Genomic DNA, 18,066 nt, shown 5'->3' with positions numbered 1-18,066 from the left:
TATTAGCTCTTGTTTCACTCTGTTAGGAAGGTGGAAAACTCCAGTGTTACATGGTAATGACTTAAAATTTTCATTTTAACGGAACATTTTAAGTCAAATTGTAGCACCAAAAACATGCATATTTGGTACGTTTTTTTATGTTAAGTGATCATTTCTTTCATTGTAATAGGTATTTATTTCTCATGTGTTATGGTTATTGTATTTTTCAGGCTTTAATGAAAAATTCTGTTTTGCTTAGCCGGCTCCAAAACCATCTCAGTGCCCAGCCCAACCCATAAAATGCTGCTGTAAAGTTTTTGTGGTTTTCAGCTTCCCTTTCATTTGTTTCTTCTGTGATGTTGGAGATTTGCATTTTCATTATGGTTAAAAAAGAAAAAATAAGAAAACATAAATCTACAGAAGCACCGGCTTCAAAAGGATTGCTTGGTAAGGATATGATGATATACACACTGTATATTTTCAATATTTTCTGACATTTTATATTTTATACGTTTGTTGATCAATGTCTGTGTTAGTTTATCTCTAACAATCCTGCGACACTTACTCTCCCTTTCCTTTTTGAAAGCAATCTAACCTATTCGATCTTTGTCTCTTGTCTCCCACAACAAACAGAATCAACAGATTTTTATTCTTTTATAAACAAACTAGGATGAAATAGCGTATGAAGTGTTCATTCCTAAATTTGAACAAACATTTATTTATTTTTTAAAAAAGGGTTCAGAAATGATCAGAAAGTGGAAGAACTTACTTCTGAATCATCACATTAAATTTTTGTTTTTTAGCCAGTAGTAAAATGGATTTCATCTTTACATTCACAGGTACACAACAACTTCTGCTGGCTAATGGGCATATTTTTTTTCAGTGTAAACAAATGTAGGCTAAAACAGAACATAGATAATTCAAACAAATAATCATTTTTATTATATATGGTGCATTATCTTTAGGTGGAATATCTTTTGTCAGATAGAAACAAGCTAGAAACATTGTTACTTAGCTTTGTATCCACCATAAAAATGGTTTTAAAAGTTTTAAAACTTTATTTTTTATAATGAACAATACTATATTGTTTTTCAACATATAGGTTTTTAGACACTAGATTGTCATTCAGGAGCTCAGCTGCCATCCATCCCTCCTGAGGAGCCAGTGCACAGCTGGCTACTAAAGAGCAGCTCAGTCAGTGTGTGGACCCCTCTTAGTGAGCATTAGTGGTGTATTCAGCTTGTCTTAATGAAACTTTGTTTTCTTTGAGCTTCTAATGAGTAGCTGGTATCCACTGGTAGCAGAAGTGAACCTTTAATTTGGTTAACCATCTCCTTTATCTTTCCTTGGTGTGTTTTAGTTTGTGGATGTCGTTTGTTTAGTTGAAATAGCGGTGTTGCCGACTTTTTGAGTTGACTCCTTTATTAATTTAAACTTAGTTTTTCACAATTTGTTCTGCTTGGCTTTTTCTTTTCCCTGTTATACCATTGTTATTCCACGTCCCGTAGCCTTACTCTCGGGTATATAACATGCTCATTAAGGTAAATGTCTGATCTAATCTAAATCTAATCAGCCAATCACACGGCAGGAACTCAATGCCTTCAAGTATACAGACAAGCATCAGAATGTGATTTTAGGTGACTTTGAATGTGGCATGCTTGGTGGTGCCAGACAGGCTGATCTGAGTAATTCATAAACTGGTGATCTACTGGGATATTCCCACAGAGCCTCTCCAGGGCTCACAGAGAATGGTCTGAAAAATAAAAAATATCCAGTGTGAGGCAGTTCTTTAAGCCAAAAAGCCCGAGGTCAGAGGAGAAAGGCAAACCACTTCAAACTGATAGAAAGTTAACAGTAACTCAAGCAACCGCTTGTTACATCCAAGGTATGCAGAAGAGCATCTCTGAAAGCACAAGCAGATGGGTTCTAACAGCAAAAGACCACACCAGGTGCCACTCCTGTCAGCAAAGGACAGAAAACTGGGACTGCAATTTGCACAGGCTCACCAAAGTCAAGCACCAGATTGGAAAGAAGTTCCCTGGTCTGAGTCTCAATTTCTGCTGTGAAATTTAGTGTAATTAATGCAAATGCATGGCTCCATCCTCCCTTGTATCAATGGTTTAGGCTACTGCTGGTGGTGTAATGGTGTGTAGGTTATTTTTAAGCTGTCATGTCAACATGGACCAAAATCTCAGAGAAATGTTTCCAGCACCTCGGAGAATCTTATTTTAAATCCATATGAGGCCACTCAAACAGCAAAAAAGGGGTTCAAACCAGTGATAGCAAGATGTATAGAATTGAGTGGCAGATAAGTTTATATTATCAGCATTTATAGTAATGTCTTTCAGAGAAGTAATTGAAAAGAAGAAAATACACCAAGGGATGAAACTGTGTAGATGAAAAAAGTCAAATTTATTTTTTAAGATTTTTTTTATCAAACAAACATAAAACCAGGAAAAAGATTTTTCTCTCCTGTTTATTCATAAATGTAGGTTATAGTCACATGACCTACAGTAGTAGGTTATAGTATAGCAATGATAAGTCACATGTCACAGCCAGTATAAAAGAATAATACCGTGACAAAATGGAGACCAGCTCCAACAAATCAAATCTTTTTCAAACTGTTCAGCGATCAGCAACTGCCAGCAGATCTATGACTGATTCGGGTGTCACATCCTCAGCAAACGTTTGCGAAGAAGTAGGTCTGTCGTTTAAGGCACAGTCAGTCTTTGGTTCATTTCTGTCTCCTCTGGTCTTTTGCTGGAAACATCCAGGAAGCAACAAAGAGAAAACACACAAATTCGTAATAAACAAAATCCCTCTGTTGGGTGACAACGGCTGTGTTCGCACTGCCAGATCACTACACGACAAAGCAAAGGGGTAAAAATGGCACCAAGAGTGGGTGTGCTTGAAATATCTCAGAAAATGTACAGTCTAAAAAACATGAAATTTGGGGCCATTCTTTTCTTTATGATTGTCTCTCTAGAAGTCAATATAAAATGGCAACAGTGCAGTCATGGGGTTGCTGGTATAGATTTTTTGCTTTACACAAGTTCAACCAAATTGCACAACAATGAATTATTCTTTGGTTCATATAAAGGTTTGTCATACTATATGTTGGACCATTTTGTTCTATTTATTTATATATTCTTGTGGGAAAACTTATTTTCTTCACATTTTATTTGAGAAAGATAACACTACCTAAAGATTCTCCAGACTATACGACTGTGAGTTTAAAAGTTTGTGTAAAATCCCTCTCCATGTTGAGATGTTCCAGTCTGCACCAGTGGTCCATTCCCATCTGTTGAGACTGAGCTAAACTTCCATCTGAGCAAACTGGGGCAATGTCTATGAAGTGGTCCACTCTTGCTAATATTGACTTTTTGAATATCCTTATTGTGGCAAATTAGATAATCCTAACTATCAGTCAAAAACTGCTTTAACTGTAACTGTGGTTTAGATTCTTGTCAGTTTTAGTGACTTAACAATTCATTCTCTATCAGTGTCTCATTGAAGATTAGCAGAAAAAAACACGTGTTTCTCCGACAATGCAAACACAGCGAACCATGAAGACTCGTTAGGGGGAAAACCAGTGTGAAGCAGTGAACCTCAGGCATGTCCTCCCTTTCAATCTGGAAGAAAAGAGATCTCCTCTCCTCGAGGAGACGGAGCATGAGGCGTCTCCAAGTCTATTTTTCTCTCTGCTTCATTCTCTTGCCAGAGTTTCACCTCGTCTTCTTACTCCTGACTTACTTCTTCCTCGTCTTCTTCGTCTCCCACCCTGTCGTCATCTTCCGCCTGCTCCAGGGCGCTGAAGCGCTCGACCACGCAGTGAGCCGTGAGCCTAGCCTCGGGGTCGTGATCCCAGCACTCAGTGATGGTGGAACAGAAGATGTTCATCCCCTAAAGAAGATCAGCGTTAGATCCAAAGGCTTCATTTGAAGACAGTGATGACTATAAGCTTGTAACAAGCAACTCTTACAATCTGATTTGGTCACGATTAGGCACATTTTGAATATCTTTGTAATTGATTTGTGAGTTTTTACACCCTGAAATAAACCATGTAAAAAATGAATTCCCTGGTATATGATTGGCTGAATTGTGAGTGGGCAGTTGACAGTGGCCATAAGCCTAAACTTTCAGTTTGTCTGTGTCTCTACATGATTTTTACTGCACTTTTACTTTTTTACTGACCTGGTGCTGCGTCCATGCTAGTGGGATGTCCGGACGTCCTCGGTCTCTCAACACCAGATCTCTCATGCTATCCACACAGGGCTGCTCACAAACCTTGGAGCCAAATGCTGGCTCATAGCTCTTTACCTCTGCAGCAATACACACACACACGCATGCACGTACACACACACACACACACACACACGCACGCACACACACACACACACACACACACACACACACACACACACACACATTTATCATAAACTTTTTTTTCTGCAATGGGAGTTGTCTGACCTGTAACTGAACTTGCAGCTGTTGTCACAGGGACTACCTTTAGTTCAGCTGCACCACTCCCCCCACACTTTGGAGCAAACTTCCAAGATCGAAATTTCAGTCTTCAACCGGAGGTCATGCTTAAATCAAGTTCCGGGGACAGTAGCCATCATTTCACTTTTATGCACACGTCAACACGCCGTTTTTGTGCTAAGCTCTAAAGAACAGTGAAGAGTGCAAAGAGGTTTTGGACACATGCAAAAAACTAAGAACATCTGTCCCACGTCACCTCTTTTTTTCTTTTTTCCCTTTTTTTTTGATAAGACAGAGATCTAGTCTTTCCCCGTTTGAAAAAAACAGTGGAAAGCAAAGCAGAATTAAGCACTTTTACCCTACAGATTTAGAAAGATTACATGTCATTATATTTGTGTATCAAATTACATATGCTAACTATATCAACCACACAAGCTGTAGGCAAGGAAAGCACTTTGGGCCACGCAAGATCAGTTTTAAACAAAGAAAGTGCAGGAAGCAGGCTGAGCATTACAGCCAGGGGGTGCTATGCCGTGAAGCAACTGGAGAAAGTCAGAGACTTTGGTTTTGGTTCACTTCCAGTCAAAGCAAACATACAAACGGGCTCCAAAAAACTAAACTAACTCCACCTCTTCATTCATAAAGGAAGTCTCCATGGGTTGGATATCAGTAAGTCAAAGGTTGCATACTGAATCTGTTTTGTTTTCTTTTACTTTTTTCCCTCCTTGTGGTAAGCACAGCAGAACACATTTAGTTTACTTCTGTGGTCATAGCCTCCTTTTGGACTCTGATTGATCACCTCCTTCTTTTTTTAACATAGGACTGCACAATGACTGGCATCACATCTTTGTATGGTCTTGGGCCTTAACCTAAACTGTGAAAAACATGGGGTGGCAGGTCCTCTCTATGAAGGATTTGTTCTCTTGATCTACAGAAACACAGAAAAGAACACATACCTCCAATTGCATTGCATCGAGAGGCCATCTCCCACAACACTAGAGCCATGGAATAAACATCCATCTGTTTAAAGGCCTCGAGATCCTCCAGGTTCACCCTGGACTCAAGGACCTCGGGAGCCATGTAGCGAGCTGTCCCCACCTAGACAGAATGATAAACTCTTTTTTTGGTGCCATGCAAACAGCACATCAGACAGGTAGGCATAATAGTTTGGGTCATGGGTGTATTTAATAAAAATATTCAAACACAAACTGCACAGATATGCACAGATTACCTGTCCACTGTTGGCATAGTCATCAACTGTAAGGGACAGGTCCAGTCTTAAAGCCAGACCAAAGTCACACAGTGCGCACTCTTTCCTGCTCTTTACCAGGATGTTACTGCTCTTGAGGTCCCGATGGGCCACTGGTACCTACAAAAACAAGCAATGCTCAAAACAACAACTTCAGCAAGGAGCCAAAAACTGTGCCCAAAATCAATCCTAGAGATTCATATATATTCATATCAGATAGAGATAAATCTGTTTTGTGAAAATATTGCTGCTGTGGTATCTGTATCATGGTCCACATCCATACAATGAATCATGAGGCTTTGAGGTTTCAAACAATGCATGATTTCATTCACAATAGGCAGCATTGATTTAAAATATGCTGGTAGAGTTTTCTTGGCTAGCATTTGTCAATTTAAATGGCTTTGTCCAAATCTATGTGAACCTGGAGGAAACAGTAATTAAATTGCATTATATGCTTAGGCCTTGGTCTGACAAGGGCACCTTATCATCCTCTATGAGTTCAGTGAATTATGTGTTGTTAATTTACTGACATAGATACAGCAGTCTACTACCTGGCAATGCAAGAATATACACTTGTGTCCTTAAGTTTGGATATTAGGAAGAAGCTGTAGAGCAAAGATTGAAAAAAAGAGAAGAAGAAGCTAAAGAGCATAGGCCTTGTGTTTGGTTAACCAAGACGAAGTATACTTTTTACCGTTGTTTATCTGAGTTGTAAACAAATGATTTTAGCCACACTTCCCTTTGGCATAATAACCACTATAATCACCCTGAGTCATATATGTATCCAGTGTGGGTTAAGTGTACTGTGCGGTGGTCAGGACTACCGTAAGTTAGAAATCTGATCTGGCATTTCATGAATGACTGTAGGTGTGCGTATAGAGCCAAAGCTTCACTTAAGCAAGTCTAGTTTTAACCAGCTTCTTTGTAAATGCAATCTCTCAGCCAGCATTTGTTCCATTAAATCTGCTTTAGAAGTTAGTAAATGGCATTGAAACCTTTGTAATGTAAAAAGGGGGTAATTCATAAACATACAAAGCATACAAACATTTCATTGCTGGCGTTCAAATCCTTGAATAACTGCAACTTATTTAATCAAAGCCATGCAACTCAAAATTCATCCATGCAATGTACTAAAATCAAAGTTAATACTTGATGACTAATAATTAATTTGATTATTTTCAGGAGTTATATTTCTTTCTAGAACAATCATGCTCAATAATATCTTAAAGACCTTATAGCAACATATTATCCCAGACTGTGGGCTTACTTGTGGTTCCTATGGGAGATAGGGTCTTCAGCTTCGGTGTTTGATACCACTATTGTAGTTTAATTGTTAGTAAGTCGTTTAAAATTCTGGCTCATTCCCTTTCCCTTTGAAGCATCTTGAGACTACTGTTGTTATTATTTGGTGCTATACAAATGGAATTGAACTGAATCTAAACTTCATGGTGGATTCCCTTCAGCTCTTCGTTGGGACCATCAATAATAATAAATCTTAGAAGATAATAGGTTAAATTTACCTTTGGTAGCCCACTGAGTGTTGTGTCACTATGAAGGTGAGCTAATCCTTTAGCAATGCTGCCTGCCATGGCAACAAGTTCTTCCCAGCTCAATATGTTAGCTGTGAGGAAGTCCTGCAGATTTCCTAGGCTGTGATAGGCTAAAACCAGCCAGTAGGTGTGTGGGGTGTGGCCCGACAGGCCCCTTTCCTCAGCTGCTAGGAACTGAATCACATTATCGTGCTGTAGCTTGGGGTCAGCAAAGATGGAGCATTCATTTCTCCATGAGGCGTACTCCACATCCGGAAACACCTTCACCGCCACAGTTTCATAGCTATTAACTCCACCTTTTTCGCCCTGGAGCAGCCATCCCCTCCACACTTCGGCAAAGCGCCCCTTCCCCACCAGCACATCCAGTTTGATAGGTAGCAGTTCAGCTGGCTGGCCCTGCCAACTGGTCATACCGCTGATAGTGTCACTGTTAAGAGGTTGAACCTTGGTGTTCGACTCATCCTGTTCAGCATCAGTCACACCTCCTCCTCCACCTTCTCCCTGAGCACCCAGGCCCCCACATGGTAGATCCAAGGCCTGGTAAAGCTCAGGGGTGCGTTTAGTGGGCCAGTCAGGGCATACTGATGGAGCTGGTTTGTCAGGACGACGTATGCGGTAGAAATAGAAGGCAGCAATGGCAACTATGGCCACCAGAATAGGGGGCACCAAACTAACCACTACCACAGGGATCACATCCTTACTTTGGAGCGGTAAGAATCCTGCAGGAACAGAGGATTTTATCAGTTAACCACTGATTTAGCTACCTGTTCATTGTTTTATCTATTCATCCACCTAGCTGGATTTCATTATATTCACATATTTATCTTTTCATGCATTTATTCTTTCCCACACTCCCTCGTTCCTCCTTCTCTTCACCATTTGCTCCCTTGTCGAAGACAAGTTTGTCGTTACATTCATGTTCACCCTGACATCCACAGACCATCATGGAGTCATTTGCAGCCTGTGGGACCATACGACACTCCCTGGAAGTGAAGGTCTGCAGCAGGTCAGGACTGATACCATCCAGTGGCAGATTTGGGTGGTGACACATTGTGTACACTGTCATTGTGTTGTTTGCCTTCCTCCTGGAAGAGCAGACAAAAAAATTAGAAACATTAGAAAGTAATGCATGTGACTGGCTTTACTTAAAGAGGAGTTTACATCCTGCTGATGTGAGAGAGATGAGACATCATCTTTCCAGCCTGACGCTCAGCAGATTTAGACTTCATGCCCACTTGGCTTGTGAACAGCCACGGATTGCATCACAAAGCTGAAGGTCAACACTGCTCTGTGCTCTGCCATTTATTACATTCATACATTTATCTTTGAAGCCATTTATACAGTCATCAAGACAGCACTGACTGAGGACAGTCACGAGACTAGCAAGGAGACTTGCAGACCAGCAACCTGTTGAGGATGTACCCAGTCCCTCTCACTATGGACTGGACAAGCAGAAGAAAGTGGATGGAAGTTCAGCCCTTCTATTACCCCTGCTGTTAAATATGTTAATGTGTAACTGTCCAAAAAGAAAATGCACCCCATCTTCCTCCACTTATCCAGTTCAGCCAGGGCTGGGGCGTTTTCCAGCTGGCAAAAGGTATAGTACACCCAGGATGAGTTGAGAGTTTGCTGCTGGGCTAATTCAGAGAGACAGACAATATTCAAACTAACATCGATGTACAACTTACAATCACCAGTTAACCTAATATACATGTCTTTGGACTGTGAAAGGAAGCTAGGAAACTACATGAGCACAGGGAGAACATACAGACTAACTCCTGGAATGTTAATTTGCATCTAAGCTAATTTTATTAAAGCTATTATACTATAACATTTTTTTTCTTTTGAAAAACAATCATTTCAGAGAATCACTGATTTGTTTATTACACCCGATTTGGGCTTGTACAAGACCACAGCTACATGGTGATGTTCTCATGTCTTGTAGTTTTCTATAAACTAACGCTTGAAGAGGCCTGAGTCCGGGGTCTTTTTTACAATACAAGAGAATAATAGAATACTGGCTACTGGCTACTGCATTATTAATAATGTTAATAAAAGCAATCTCTAAGCTCATCCCAAAGTCTGCTCACAAGCCAGCTGTTCAACAATCTGTAGGGTTGTTTGTTTGTTGTTGCTTTTGACCATTTTTGGTAGTATTTTTTCATCTTCATCCAATAAACACATCAAAGAGTAAAGCAGAAAATAAAAGTACCTCAAACCTTCACTGAGCTACAGTACGTGAGTAAACAGAGTTTTGAATCTTTGCACCACTGATGCAAAGATGACACCAGTGAAGTGGAGTTCACACAAACACCGTGTTCCTGACAGAGAGTCTACAGACTGTGTATATTTGCCCTGAATAAACCAATTTTCTTCTCCTCTTTTCTTCTGTCAGTTCTCTATTGCTGGTTTCCTTCAGAGAGCTGGGAGGGTCAGGCTGGCTCACGTGCACAGGAAATGAGAGGGGGGGGGGGGGGTGTAGTGAGGGGATCACAGTGTAGGACTGCTATCCAAACAAAACTACCAATCAGCAAAAACTTTCCAGTCATGAAGAAAGCAGCAGCAGAAAGCTGGCGTGAAGTTTTGAAGCTACAGAGATTCTCTCTAATAGAAAAATTAACCAACAACTATGAAAAAGGCCAAACTGTGGTCACATGTTTTGTTTGCGTTCGTGCGTATGAGACTGTGTGTGTTTTCATTTAAGTCCAACAGTAGCACGCTGAGAGAAATCACTTCAGGATGTTTCATAATACTGATCGACACCATATTGAACCAGCTCGGCTGTACTGTTCTCTTATCTGCAGACTCATGGGACAGTGCTGAAGAATAACAATGTGGGCATGGTCATTTTATAGCATTTCTATGGATGTTAGAGGCTTCAGGATGTGCTGTATTAAACAAATAACAAAACAGTCAGCTAGAAAACATCAAACTGAGAAAGGTAAAAACTACCATGTGTCTATTTTCTCATGTAGTTACCTATATACAGGTTAGGTCATAGGCTCTGTAAGTTTCCCCACAGAAGACAGACAAAACAAATTATAGGAATATAAGTTACTCAAAAAGGGTCTCACCATATGGCCATGCAGATCTCTTCAGTGGTGTTGCAGAAAGAGCTCAAGTTGCAGTTGCTGGAGCATATGTTGCCTTCGCACACCGGCGTGGATACCTCACACCACCTGCATAAATTGAAGCTCAGGTGGCTTAAAGACTGGACATCAACTGGAAGACCTTCAGGGTAAGAAAAGGATGAATCAGAAATCAGCAGGAAAAATAATAACATGAGTCATTTCAGCCAATCCCAAAGCTCATCTGTAGCAGCCGTGGGAATTATGCTGCAGGACCAGAGGTTTATGGTTTAGTATAAACACATATAGTATGAAGTTGGTGTCGACAAACACAACGCTTTAACAAGATCCCTGTTTATTTCCTGTTTCCACTCCCATTCTGTTGTATAAAACACCGGCCCCAATCTTTCTTGCGCCACGGACCGGTTTAACGTCAAACAATATTTTCACGGACCGGCCTTTAAGGTGTCACGGATGAATACAACAAAATAAAATGATACGACCAAGACAAAAACTGTGGTATTTTGTAAATATAATAATAAACGCAAATTCACTGTGTAATTGTGTTACTTTATTAGCAGCGTCCTCCTGAAATGCGCCAACAACACTGAGAGTGACGTCGTCCTCTCTGTCCCTTAATGCTCTCTGGTCGCTATGGCAACGCGTAAACATTTATTTCAAAATAAGACACAACTACAACACGGGAAAAGACCCAGGGAGACCGAGTTAATGAGGAAAAATCTGAAAACCACAAATTTCACACCTGACCCTCAACTCTCGCGGCCCGGTACCAAACGACTCACGGACCGTTACCGGGGATTGAGGACCGCTGGTATAAAACGTTTTAGGCAGTGGAGTTAGTGATCTCATCCGGGTTTCACAATTTGAAAAAGGCACAAAAATGCTACTTATTCACTAAAGTATATCTTAGGATAAAAATTAAAACAGGCAGACCATTTTCAAACTGTTTATATGCTGGTGCTCCATGGATCACAAGGTGAATGGTGTCACTCATCTCTGGCCCGATGGATGTGACATTCAAATCAGTCCATGGGCCACAAATGTCATTTATATGCAATGCATGGCAGAGCTTTAACTTACATTTGTGCGCACACGTTTTGTTTTCACAAGTGTTCCTGAGCGTGTGTCTGATTTTAATGCCGTGCTGAAGCCTTTCAGTACTGGTTTCCAGCCTCATACCCTTCTCACAAGGGGATTTCATTGGATTATCCTTTAACGAGCTTTCCTTTAATTCTTCTAGATTTTATATATCATACATACAACTATTTGGCTGCACAGTTCCTCACACATTGCTTAACCTCCTCCCACCCTTACTTCTGAAACACTCTTTGATGCTAGTGTTACTCACCTGTTGGTAACAATTCCAATTATTTCTGGGATGTACCATCTGTTTTCAAATCAAATCAAATCAACATTTCTGCATTTAACATGTTCAGTTAACAATCTGCATCAAATGACTAAGAGATCATTGCACTGTGCTTTTAATTCCTTTTTACACAGTGTTATGACTTTTATGGAAATGGATCAGTGTGGCACAGAGTAAAAAAGGTTTTACATGAAACATAAAAGACATATGTGACTTCTGTGTCAACCCCTGCCTGACTGGTAACCCAAAAATCCTACTTCATTAATAACATTGCGTACATATAGCATGACATTGCTTAGGTCACAGAGGAGATTAGCTTTGAGGCTTGTGATATGTGATAATATAATGACAGCTGAAAGTGTTGAGGGCAACAGACAGCTGTGTTCTCGGTTTTAGCTGGAGGTTCCAACATAGTAAAGTTCAAAACATCCTACTGCATCAGCTCTGCCACGTACAGAATTACATAAAGTGAATGTGACTTAGAGCAGGATATGGGTGTGTCCCTTTGGAGCTGAAAACTGTTAGCAAGCAGTCTCTCAAAGAAATAAGCAGACTTTATTTCTTTGTGTGCGGTTTTAGGCTTTGGTATTTGTACTATGTGGTTGTTGTGTATTTGTCTGTAGAGTAAGTGAATATCTTTACACTATGCTTGAGCTTGCATATGCGTGTGTTGCTCTGCCAGATTGCCATCCCACCCAGATGACACAGATATAATGGCCCAAGCAACAAACATGCTGTACTTATGATATCATGCATTCCCAGAAGAGTCAAAGTTTTAATGATGCTGCTGTGTAAAAACGTTCTGCTGAAGGTAAAAGTCATGTAAATGCAAAGTAGCCATTCTGCAGCGCAGTTTAATTCATATATATTGAGGTTCTGTCTTTATACCATCTACAAAGTAACTAAAGTAACAGAAGCAGTAAAAAATTATTAAGTAAAAAGTAGAGTGGAGTACAGGGTATGATATTTATAATTCAAGTGTGTAGTAACAACATAAAGTGGCATAAAATGGAAAGCTAAAATGGGTCCTCTCAACGACACAGGCATACACAAATAGAAATCCCAGTGTTGCATGGATATCTATGTAAACATGTACTCAATTACACACACAAACCCAACCACAATGCATTATAATTAGAAATGCTCTACACACACATACAGAGTAGTACACATAAACACACAGCAGTTCATTAACTCTGTAACACACAAATGCACATACAAACACACATACAAATACACGCGCGCACACACACACACACACACACACACACACACACACACACACACACACACACACACACACACACACAAAGGCGAAGCAGTTCCAGATGTTTCTTCCAAACTGGGCTGAAGACAAAGGAAGAAAGAGTTGGGATGTAAAAAGCTTGAATCAGCATCACAGGCTCTGCGTGTACTCAAATGTTTATCTTTGTAAGGGTCAGTACGAGTTTTAGAGACTGGGTATGTGGACATTTGTGGAAAGTTAGTAACTTTCAACTGGTCCCAATTTAGGGACCCGTCTTCAAAGGCTGTCTGCAGTTAATTTACTTTTTCAGATACAAAGTCTAACATCATACAAAAACTAAACCTATTACATGATGTTAACTTTAATAACATGTTAATAATACTATCATTGTAATATAAAATAAAAAACAAACTAATGTTATTAAGTAGGCTAGAGTATAGTTTGCTTTCAGGTCGAGTGCTACTACCACTTTCTTGCACCATCATTCATTTATACTCATGCAGCTGTGACAGCATGGATACCTAAAAAGGCCATTTAAAATATCAGTAACCCTACAAAAACAAAGTAGAATAAGCACAACAAATATCACACAATATTAAACACACTCCCAAATATTTGAGAGGTAAATATCATGTTATTTAATGGTTAATTACAGTTTGGAGTAAAAATACATCAACATGTAAATGATGGTGTATTATCATGTCATAATGTTACCCAGCAGTATCCAGCAGTTACAGGCAGCATCTGTTATAGCCGCAATACATAAATATATTAATGCATTTATAGCCATAATGCAAATAACTAATCATGCATGGTAAGTGCTTTTATTTTTTGGTATTTAATTATGTAAAGCTTCGCATGCGTGATTTCACTGGTAACAGGACATTTACATGATTGAATTACTAAAGCAAAAGTTCTAAATACTTGTCCCACCCTCTGCAGCTATAATATGGTTGAGGTTAGGGTAGGTGGCCTGGACTGCATTAAGACCCTCAAGAGTTAGAAGTACACACATGTGAGTATATGTCTGTGTGTGTGTGTGTGTGTGTGTGTGTGTGTGTGTGTGTGTGTGTGTGTGTGTGTGTGTGTGTGTGTGCCTCCAGGAATAAATTGAAGCCAGAAGTGAACTGCATCGAGAGCCAAGTTAGCATCCAACACTCCTCCCTCAAAGGCTCATGGGAAATGTGAGCGCTCCATGCTACTCGGAGGAGGAGGAGGCCCTCCCTATCACAACTCCAACTTTACTTAAGACACACACACAGATAGACACACACACACAAACAGGAGATTTAAGCTTATACACATATGCATGTTGCACTCATGTGCAACACGCGCAAAACAAACTGATTTTTATTTACATTATGTTGACAGAAAGGTCTGACATTTTGTAAAATACCTTCATTTGCATCCATGGTTAAATGTTCCAATTACTGATGCATTCAGCCGGCAGCTTGCTGGCTTATCTTAGTCCTAAGACTATAAACATAGAGACTTCAAGTTTGGCTCTGAGAAACTAGCCAGATAACAGACTGTTTCGTTGTTGCATTATTATGAAATTTAAAACTATCATTGTTTACAGATTTGCAAAGTATTTATGCTACGTAATTTACCATCTAATTTTTCTCTTAATTAATGTGAGTAAACACACAAGCAGGAGTCCCACAGGATTGTGTTGAAGCCAGTAGCCATTAATGTTTGTTTTGAATTTAATGATGAATTTGAGTGAGGCGACATAAATACTTAGTAGAATATTAGTAGACGAGTAGTTTCCAGAGTTGGGAGTTTCTGGTGTTCTCATCTTCAAAACATTATTTAAGAGAAAAATTACAATGAACGACTACAACAGAGACTCATATAAACGAATTAAATCATGCACATCAGCTTGTAAGTCAGTATTGTTTTATGCTTGCTTCCAACTGAATTAAAGATCTACTTTAAGTTGCTCCAACCTGCCTCATATGCCTGGATTTTTTTTTTTATCGCTATTGTTTGGTCATAATCTTTACCTTTTCCTTTTTGTTATTAATCCCTTCCATGATTGGGGACTAGTACTGCTCATGTTCTTTATTCCCATCATTGAATTAAAATTTAAAGAAACATACCAACGGGTTCAATACTACATTTCAGCATTTTGCACTTTTCACACAGGCAGTAAATCTGGATGCAAACAAAAGCTCCTCAAATGTGAGTAAAATCATAAAACAATTTTTTTTAAAAACAACCTCATGCTGTATGAGAGACTGGAACAATGAAAAGTTGATATTTATGCATGGATGGTGCTCTGAGACATCTTTGAGATGCTGTATTTGTCACTATGTGCAGTAAATCAGACTGAAGTGACAGGATATTTGTATTTGACACAACAGCCTTTTTTGTTTTTTACTCTGATGACTTAGACAGCTTTTTGTGGAGCATGTTGTCAGATGCAGTTTAACATTCTGTCTGTATGTGATTTGAATTATTTTGTGCACAAAAGAAACAAAAGTCTGTAAATCCCCACATAAGTGGATTCTTTTCAGCACTCCCTTTGTACTGTTGTTCGTTTGGGAATTTATCTTTTTGAAATATGTATTCTGTTCAATTTCTTCTGTAAGTACAAGAAAAGTGTCCAAAAGCATTAACACACTCTTTCTTTTAGTGCCAGTCTGTGTCTTCTCCAATGTCTTAAACAGCGCCAAGATGTGACTGTGTGTGTAGCCATTCATGAGGACTTTCAGATACACTCACTCTTTGTTAGATATGAGATAATAAGCTGCCCTTTAACAGGAACTGCATGCATAATGACCATGGTGGAAAGCACATTTATTCAAGAAGAGAATCCATTTCTGCATTTTGAAGGCAGTTACTGTCTGTTTTACTGCATGTTTTGCTATAGATTGAACCATGTCTAACAAGAAATATAATATATACAAGACTAAAGCTGAAATGGAATTTGATTGTTGATAGAAAAGATATCTTTTTCGATAACTGCCAAAACAAAAATGCTGACCATTTCATGCTTTTATTTTGAAATATTTTAACAACTTATTTCGCCTTTTTTGAAGTTTGAATTATTGATATTATGACTTAGAAAACCAGGAAGTCAAGCGAACTGATTTGTTGAGAAACGTATTTGAATATGAAATGGTGCAGACATTATTTAGAATCCCACATGAAATAAATCAAATCCACTCCAACCAGCAAGAGTAAAATAGTGTAAAACACAATGTTCAGGAGTACATAACATCTGTAATATTCACATGGGTCATATCTTTGTACTGAGTACATTTAAATGAATATGTTTAAATTAAGACTATGTTTTAGACTACGTTTTACTTAGGTAACATTTTTCATTCAGGACTTTTAGAGTATCAGAGAGAGATTAAAAGAGAATAAACAGGAAAATGCTGCTGAGACTTTAATGGCTCAGGATCCATGGTTTGAATCAGAAGACAGTCACATTTAGCATCTTATCTGCTGATGGAGCTGATAATATTTGTGGACTGCTGACAATACACAAAGCTGATAAACTAAATTACATGAATGATATTTGTGTACTTCTCTGTTGACACTGCAACTAAGCTACATGAATCTGATACCTTCGTTGCAACTTTTATTGCTACATGAATCTTCCACTCTCACTTGATAACACATGAGTATTTCTTCATGTGCTGTATAGTCATTTCAACCAAGATAACGGATCTGAGTAGCTTTTCCAAAACAAAACGTCCCTCCTCTCTGTCATGCCCTCCTCTCGGCCCTCCAGCTCCGAGGAAAAGAGAGAAACAGCCCAGAAATCAGGCAGCACTCACAGGCAGTCAGGAGGACGAGGATCCCGGTCCAAATCGTCCTGCACTGAGCCATCATCTTCCGGCAAAGTAAGTCGATGAAACTCAGGGGACCCCGGTCAGTCGGTGTGTTGGTGCTTCGGTCTTCAGCCCCCGGTGTCAGCGGAGAGCCTCTCATGTACGCAGAGAAAGAGAGAGGGAGCCCAGATGTTTTTCATCCAGATGTGGGCTGGCCCCGCCCCCTTCTACTGCCTCTGTTTCTGTGTCTCATTTCTCCACATGTGACACACAGCGGTGGAAACAGTATTCACTCAGTGTAAAAGTACTCCATTACAGCAAAGTCCTGCTTTCAAAAAAATCCGCAAACAAAAATCATCGTAAATACTTTTTGAAAACGTATTTTAAAAACAAACAATTAAAGCAGATGCCCTTTTTATGACTTTACATCACTTTTTCATTAAGAATTTCTTTCCTTGTAATTTCTTTAAAAAATTACAAAAAAAAACATAGTGTCATCGTGTGTTTATTATTTGTACTCATTTGCAGTTAGGTCCATGAGCATTTAAACAATGGTAAATTTTTGGGTAATTATTTTCAACAGTTTAATTTTGAAAACAGGAAATGTTGTTTTTATTGCTCTTTTATGTTATTATTATTACTGTTTTGTTATTACTGCATTCATTATAATTAATTATAATTTAATTTAATATTTCGCATTTATCTTATTGTTACAGAAGGAAAATAAATGGGCATCAAAGAAAATGATTTGATATTGTTCATGATATAATTTTACACTTTACATATTTAAAAGCAGGAAAAATCCAAACGTATCAGTCCTGTTTTGACAGCCTGTTAAATGCAGTGAGATTACTTACTTAATTCAAATTCTTGGCCAAACAGCACCAAGAATGTTTATGAAACTATTTTTCTAGTCTTTTTTTAATAGAGCAAAATCAAACTTTCATTGTAATGCATTTATTATGTTGCATGATTTTTTTCTTAGTCTCAGAAAATATATTCTAGGTAAGTTCTGTATATTATAATACATTTTATTTATTTACTTTTTACCATTGTTCATCCTTGTCCATTTTTTTCATTTTTTTATTATCTCAGTTTAGAGTTTTAAAAGTTTCTTCACAGAACTTTGCATTTCTATTAAACCAATCTGAAGAAGAAACGGTGGGTGAGACTGTGAGCACTAACAGGTTTATTCCAGCTCATTAGTCAGGTTATGCTCAAACCACAGTGATGTGAGGGCTCAGTGAGCAAATACATATAAATGCTGACACAACTTTGTATCACTTACTTTCACAAGATTTTTTTTCTTACTGTGTTCCT

General features: G+C 38.8%; 1 protein-coding gene across 1 annotated transcript; it reads right to left on the bottom strand.

Annotated features, from left to right (window-relative positions):
- Positions 1 to 2,452: 2,452 nt before the first annotated feature.
- LOC113008136 (TGF-beta receptor type-2-like) lies at positions 2,453 to 16,915 on the bottom strand. The gene is made up of 9 exons (XM_026145316.1): positions 16,753 to 16,915; positions 10,335 to 10,491; positions 8,137 to 8,345; positions 7,231 to 7,979; positions 5,693 to 5,830; positions 5,418 to 5,559; positions 4,174 to 4,301; positions 3,733 to 3,882; positions 2,453 to 2,739 (listed from the first exon to the last, which is right to left on the bottom strand). The coding sequence occupies exons 1-9, from the start codon at positions 16,904 to 16,906 to the stop codon at positions 2,605 to 2,607; spliced, it is 1,962 nt and encodes a 653-aa protein (XP_026001101.1). The 5' UTR covers positions 16,907 to 16,915; the 3' UTR covers positions 2,453 to 2,604.
- Between the last annotated feature and the right edge of the window lie 1,151 nt (positions 16,916 to 18,066).

Source organism: Astatotilapia calliptera, chromosome 16, assembly GCF_900246225.1.
Source record: "Astatotilapia calliptera chromosome 16, fAstCal1.2, whole genome shotgun sequence".
Classification (NCBI taxonomy): Eukaryota; Metazoa; Chordata; class Actinopteri; order Cichliformes; family Cichlidae; genus Astatotilapia; species Astatotilapia calliptera.
The sequence above is the reverse complement of the archived record's forward strand: the minus strand, read 5'-3'. Positions and strand labels throughout refer to the sequence as shown.